Source organism: Aptenodytes forsteri, unplaced genomic scaffold (genome assembly GCF_000699145.1).
Source record: "Aptenodytes forsteri isolate BGI_AS27 unplaced genomic scaffold, ASM69914v1 Scaffold56, whole genome shotgun sequence".
In the NCBI taxonomy this organism is placed as follows: domain Eukaryota; kingdom Metazoa; phylum Chordata; class Aves; order Sphenisciformes; family Spheniscidae; genus Aptenodytes; species Aptenodytes forsteri.
The window spans coordinates 6,869,435-6,876,719 of record NW_008796213.1 but is presented as its reverse complement, the minus strand read 5'-3'; the positions used below and the strand labels follow the sequence as shown (position 1 = coordinate 6,876,719).

At 34.0% G+C, this 7,285-nt stretch overlaps 1 protein-coding gene across 1 annotated transcript in view; it reads left to right on the top strand.

Moving 5' to 3' along the window:
- Positions 1 to 7,285, top strand: part of SLC41A2 (solute carrier family 41 member 2) — a 55,337-nt gene that overhangs the window by 23,920 nt on the left and 24,132 nt on the right. Inside the window, exons 6-7 of the mRNA XM_009288389.1 lie at positions 3,755 to 3,902; positions 4,463 to 4,542. Coding sequence (XP_009286664.1) covers positions 3,755 to 3,902; positions 4,463 to 4,542 — 228 coding nt within the window. The remainder of the gene's footprint in view (positions 1 to 3,754; positions 3,903 to 4,462; positions 4,543 to 7,285) is intronic.

Here is a 7,285-nt window from a genome sequence, read left to right as displayed (position 1 = left end):
AAAAAAAAAAAAAAAAAAAAAAAAAAAAAAAAAAAAAAAAAAAAAAAAAAAAAAAAAAAAAATTCTGCGCTCTGTTCCCAAGAGTTAGACTGCAGCTGAGTAGTTTCACTAGTCCTGTAGGTAGCTGGAGTCTATCGTTGCTCACTCGTGACAGATTCTGTGATAAGTTTCTAAACTATTAATTACTTCTATAGTTCTGTTTTTAATTAAACTTAATAGACAGGCGGCAGAATTTGAAGTTCTGGTAGGGATGAAGTTCTGAGGCTTCCTTGCCTTAATTTTTGCATCATCTTTGCCTTAAAACCTGAGTAGGGTGAATTTCACTTGTCTAGTCTAAAACTTCTAAACTGATTAATATGTATACCTGATTTCCAACTTGTTTAGCAGCATGGGGATGGTTGGTGGTCTATTTATTTTTTTATTTATTATTCCCTCTAGCACTTTTAGAACAAGGAATCCCAATAAAGTGCTAGTATATTATCATAGCAGAAGTTTTTTTAAAAAAAATAATACAAGCTCTGGCTGCATCCTGTCCTTGGAGATTCCCCACTCCTGAGAGCCACTGTTGGCTTTTGTCCCTTTCAAGAAGAAACTTGTGACAGTATTGTAACAATGGGGTAGCTTTTATAATCCAGTTTCTGTCCAACTCAATTTAAAGGACTCGGGTATAAAACCTATTTCGTAAGTTTTATCTGTACTTTTCTCCACAGTGAAATTAAGACATTTGTACATCTTAAAATTTTGAACATAAGGCCAAAAAAATTAACTCCTCTCACTGTTTTTGACTCAGAGGAACAAAGCTAAGCCATTGCTGAGTAGTCTTGAAAGTCCTATCTTAGTATGTAAAAAAACCACTTGTTGCATTTTGTTTCATGTCATTGTCTTTTATATCACTATGCACTTTGGTCTTATTGCTATAAAACATGTATTCACCGTCTTGAAAGTTCAACTAACTTTTGCTTTGTTTGCTGTAAAAATGACAGCTTGTGTCATTTTATAGATGCATATTTCCTTCTTTCCTGTAGCTGCTGTTAACTAACTTAAAATATGTTGAATTCAACTAGTGAAAGGTTTGATAATCAGCCATGGGTTAGTCGTGTTTTCTAAGATTTGTAAAGCTGCCCTTGCTACTGGCTACTTGCTGACTTCTGAAATGGTCCTGTTGCACTGCAGATAGAAATTATATTTATTTTGGTTATAATTTGTGAATCATTATACACTAGCGAGACTGTCTTCTCATTTTTTTTCCTTTTTTTTAAACTTCTTACAAAACATTTCTGTGGCAGGATGACGTGTATGTATATTTTGTATTTTACATAATTATTATTTATTTAGAAATTACCTATTAAATAACTCTTGGTTAGTATTCATTGTTCATTTGCTGGACTGATTTCAGTTTTATCTATGTGCTCTTTCCTTTTTTCAGAAGAAAGGAATTATATGATATATTTTTACTTTGCTTATTTTTAGTTTGTAATTCTTGGACTACATTCTTGGACTAGCTCTCCAAGCTTGGAGACTGGTGCAGATAGTTACATACTCTCCCTTTTTTTCATGAACGTGTTCTAACAAGTTAAGTTGTTAGTGGGATTAAAAAATAAATTATTATAAAAGGCATACTTTTTTGAACTTTTATTTCCTTTCCTGACTTGGTAGAAATCCTGTAATAAAGAGTACAGTGGGCTAATTGTCAATGTACAAGTGAAAGACTTTCAAAAATTAGTGAATAATTAGGATAATGCTCACCATTGCATCTGTATTTTGCTGTTCAGTGTTTTTTTGCAACAGAGGATCTTTGCTGAGCAGCAGACTTTACCTTTTAATAAAATTGGCAACCTCTCCAAAAATGGCAAAGACTTGGAAATTTGTGAAATTAATAGGATTTCGTTATTTTGTGCCCTTTTATATTTTACTAAATATACTACATTAGAATTATTCTCTCATTCTGACCTTTAAATCAGTTATCGGGTGTCTGGTACACACTAATGCCTCACCTTGGTTCCATATGAGAGGAACAGAGAGAGATGGAGAAAGAATACACAGCAGGAATGCAGTATGATTTATGTCTTGGGGACAAAAAAAAAGAGGGGAAAAAAGAGAGGGGGAAAGGAGTGAAGTCTCAAAATTTTAAATAAATAGATGTAGAATGAATGATGCCTTTCCATGTGACCAATTTTAGTGCACACAGGGATCTTTCTTCATTGCAAGTGGAGGGAAGGATGCATTTACCTGGGCAGTAAGTAGTAGTCTACATGACAAAAAGTTCAAGAACTTTACATCAGCACATTGTTGTCTTTTTTATTAAGTTTGATAAGAAAAACTGTAAGTATCAAATAAAGGAATCGTGTATTGTGTGTACCCTTTTGAGTAAGAACTCTTTACATTAGGCCCACCTCTTAGTTCACAAAAAGAGGAGAAAGGAGGAAAAAAAGGCACCGCAAAGGAAGAAGGAGATAATATACTGGAGAATAGTTAGATAAGGAAAGGAAAAAAATTACTTCTCTTTTGGCCTTTGTCTCATTCTAATAGCTTTCTACTTTTAGCTTACCCAGTGAAAGGTATCTTACTATCTTTTCTGCTGGCTCTGCTGCAGAGGTTGTTACCAGTCAATGCAGAAGGGTAGTAACTACTAAAAACTCTACAGCAATTCTTCTAGGAGTAATTTCAGCTCCACCAAGATAACATCAAAGTAGTAATTGCTTGAATTTGCAATTGCTTTGTAATAAGCCATAATAGGTGGGCGAGAATACTTTTTTTATATACTAAATATTCTTCTTTTGTAAAGTGTTTGTGTGTTCTACATTAACTACTTCAACCTGTTAATTTAAAATATATTTTGCATTAAGACTTGTCCAAATTCTGAAAGTTTAGACAAAATGTATTTAACATTAAATACATTACCACATTTCTCATAAAACTAAATATATGCAAAAGTGAAATGTTTGCATATTTTTATATATATATTTGTCATTAGGATAAATTTTACATTATTTACCTCACTGTTGAATTAGGAAGTCTTGGAAGTAATAGCTTCTGTGTGGATGGGATTATAAAACCAAGTAATCTGAAAAAATAGTATGATTTCAGTGGAGGCAGCTGTTTGCCTTATAAGCTCAGCTTTATGATGGTACTCACTGGTGTTTGCAGTTGTGTTCCTATGAAATATGATGCAATTCTGATGGATAAGTGCAAGCAGCAGAATTGTGGCTGTGAATTTTCAAGCTCAGACTGGTTATAAAATAACTGAGCTACAGATATAAATGTCTCAATATTACACATTGTGCTTGCATCATTTTAGATATGCTATTTCTGGGAAGATTACCGTATTATCTGTGCTTTGGAAAGAAGGGGGTGCACATATGCTATGAATTTGTGTATAAACAAAACGCATTTTCAATATATTCAGTTTCTTTTTTTTTTTTAGTAGATATGTTACAAAATAATGTTTCATATTCCACACCCTTATTGCATTTTTTCATAAAGCATCACACAAAAATCTTCTTCAAAATCCCTTCTTTGTACAGATAGTGCTGTCCGTGAGAAGGTGGGAGACTGATCACAGATGGCAGATGTTAACCATATTGTTTAGTGCAGTAGTTGAAACTTTAGGTACAGTAGTGATAGAGACTATTAAAATTCCTCAATTGTATGATGTAGATTAGAATTTATTTTAGAGTTCTAAATTAAGAAAAATGTAGAGGAATGTACTTTTGAAAGTAAAACGGTGGGTTTTTTTTCTATATTATTATTTTAGAGACGTATTACTATGTATCTCCTTTGGTTGGTGCCTTTTTTTTGGCTCTGACTCCGATAGGGATTGTCATAGCTGCCAAACACCCAGCTACCAGAACTGTTCTCCATTCAGGATGGGAGCCTGTTATAACTGCCATGGTTATAAGCAGGTAAGTCTATTTGTCTTCCTTCGTCTTGATAGTCACCCCGTGTCTCTATATATCTTATTTAACACCTGATTGTGCTTAAAAGAAACATCTAAGGAGCCTCTACAGTGAGGAGTGTGAATAAACTTTAATCTTCCCAAAACGAGGAAGTTACAAAGTTAAGTCACAGATGGGAATGAGTGGGGGAGGCAGCAGTAGCCTGTGGCAACTACTGAGCACAAGTGTGCCGTACCAAATGAAGAAAATGGTGAGCTATTCATCTCCTGCAGTTTCCAATCAAGATTATACACTGATCTAAGAGATGTTTTAATCCAAGGAAAGTTATGAATCTTAAAAGTGGAGTGATTGGCTGAAATTCTATGAGCTTTGTTATACAAGAAGTTGAGTTTAATATATAAATAACTATAGCAATGTTAGTCTGTAGCTGAGAATGAGGTAATGGGAATGAATTGAGAAGAAAATTGTGGCTTGAAGATGTTCTAAGACAGATTGCTAAAAAAGTTTTTAAGTACTAACTAATGTACCTGCTTGCCTTATTCTAAATGTTGTACTTTGTTTTTCAGTATTGGTGGCCTTATTCTGGACACAACTGTATCTGATCCTAACTTGGTTGGAATTGTTGTTTATACCCCAGTAATTAATGGTAAGGCTCTGATAGGATTATGTGCTAGTATATATCAATTGATATACCTTGGTTTGAGAAAAGTCTATTACAGTAAATTTCTGTTATGCTAATTAGTATCTGCTATACTAATTTCAAGTTTTGATTTTGATGTCAACAGTTGTTTATTTGAACACCTAAGGAGTGCTTCCTGATCTTATTTACTACAACCATTAAAACATGATAGAGAATGTGAGAAGTAGGAACCTACAGCATTAAGAAACAGAAACTGTAAATATTGAAGTAGTATATTCAAATATTAAATGATCAAATACTATATTGAAATGGTTATGGCTGAGGAAAATGTAGATAAATTTTTATTTCAAAGGATTTTCTTATGAACATCCAAGGACAAATTGTCAAAATAGTAATTTACTATTTACATGTAATGTCTGTAGATATAAGAACTAACAGGGATGCTACGTGCAAGTAAATAGATTTCTCAAGAAAAATGTGTGTTGTTTCCCATGCTTGGTACGCACTTTCCAGGTGTGTAAGAATGTATTTGTGAAAATTTGGTTCTTAAGTTAAGTGTTCTATCATCTAAGGGTAACAACAAGGCAAATTTTATAAGAGTTAATATCCTATTAGACTGATGCAGTTTGAAAATGCAAACTTTTGAGCTTTTTTTTTTCCCCTACAGTATCACAGGGTTGATACATATTTAGTTTGCAATAATTATAATCACCAGATCTGTTCCCACTGTATTGCTGCCTAGCTGTTCTCTTCCCCTTTTGTATTTCTCCATTTTATTTCTTATATTATTCTGCGCTTTTATGTATTGTTGATTTTTAAAACATTTCTCCAATTATCAGGATGTTTATGACTTCTAATTTTTGGCTTACAAAGTGCTTTTGGCTTAACTTGGCCTTTGCAAATTCCATATGGGTATATCTAAGCTATCAATTAAATGAATTATGACCACTTGCTTTCCACTTTGATAATAAAATGTTAATATGGACACTGAGTTTTAGTTTTGAACCACATTGCCCTGATAGAATTAATTTTCCAGAGGTTGCTAATGGAAATGTAGCATGGGATAGCACCAAAACATTTTGCTATGCTTTATTACAGTTGAGAATTAGTATATCTATTGCTGCACCCTTTAGGCAAGCTGTTCAGTTAGAGGAGGAAATCGTATTGTTTTGACAGAAGCATGTTCTTGGCAAATTCACGTTAGCTCTTGTTTTACGGCTTTCATATCTTCTAGATGCTTATAAATTGTCTTTTTAATAATTTGTTCTAATACTTATGTAGGAATATAAATTTCACTGATATACAGATTCCCCAGATCATCCTTTTTAGCCATTTTTAAAGATATATTTTCTGTTTGCCCCATTACAGCCCTCTGGTATTCTCTAACCTCCAAGATAATCAGTTTGCAAAAATGATCACTGATAATTCATGGATTGTTCATCTAGCTCTCTAAGGACGCACTAAATTTAATTTACCCTCAGGTCCTACAGACTTAATACATATCAGTTTGTGATCAGACATCACCATTTTTATGAAGGCAGTAGACAAAAGGAACTGAGTCTTTCAATCTTCCGTAGAGCATGTTGCTTGTTCTTCTTTCCCATTCAGGTCCTATATTTCCTTTCTTCTTACTTTTAATATGAAGCATTTCTGTGTTGCCACTTCTGTTCCTTGCTAACTGTAAATTCATTTTTACACTTCAGCCTTTATGCTTCCTTGTCTGTGCCTTGCCTTTATATTCATTCGAAATTGCAACTACTTGCATCTACCTTTTGTGTGTTTCCATTTTGATTTCCAGATACCTAAAGTACAGGGCAGACACATTGATCTTCAACTTTTTTCTGCTTTACATCTGAAACTTTTCTTATTATAGTCCTTTTGGGTAACCCCCTAGATTTGCTTCCTAAGAGAAGAGGATTGTTTTTTCTTTTTAGGCAGGTGTACCCAAACCAGTACTCTTACCAGTGGTCCTGCTTTCCTAGATAACATCCTTTGATTACAAAAGCCAACAACTGTCTGGTGACTGTTTCTTACTGTTTCCTCGTAGGCTTCTATCTCTGCTCCAGTACAGTACCAGAATACTTCTGGATTTTCTCTATAAACTCACTTGTTCCTTTATAGACTCACTTATTCTAGACTTGCTACCTACAATGGATACAGGTCTCATGGATACATGCCTTTCTCAAGGCCTCTTGCTCCCACTAGATGTTGCAATGATGATGGTTTTTTACCCTGTAGCAGTTATGGACTGCTCTTGTAAGTGGAACTATGCATCCTGTTCAAGGTCATTTTCTTTCACAGAAATTGACTGTGAAACCTGGATTGCCTCCGTGTTTACATTTTACCTTTTTAACATTTTTAGCTAATGATTGGACTTAAGTAAATAATTTTAATTGCTAAGAATGACAACTTACTATAAACATGCCTCTAGAGAAAAGGGTAAATGTACCACTTTGTTTCTTATTTTCTTTCATAAGTTTATCAACAGAATTAAGGCAGCATGCATACATTCTTTTGAACGATCTTTAGAGAAAGAGAACTAGCCAAAAGCTATGCATAGCCCTGGATGATTAGCTGACAGGCCAAAAGATCCTTGAAGAATTAGGCAAGTCAAGAGAGGGCAAGCTGGGGCTATTAGAATCATAGAATCATTTAGATTGGAAAAGACCTTTAGGATCATTGAGTCCAACCATAAACCTAACACTACCAAGTCCACCACTAAACTATGTCCCTAAGCACCACATCTACA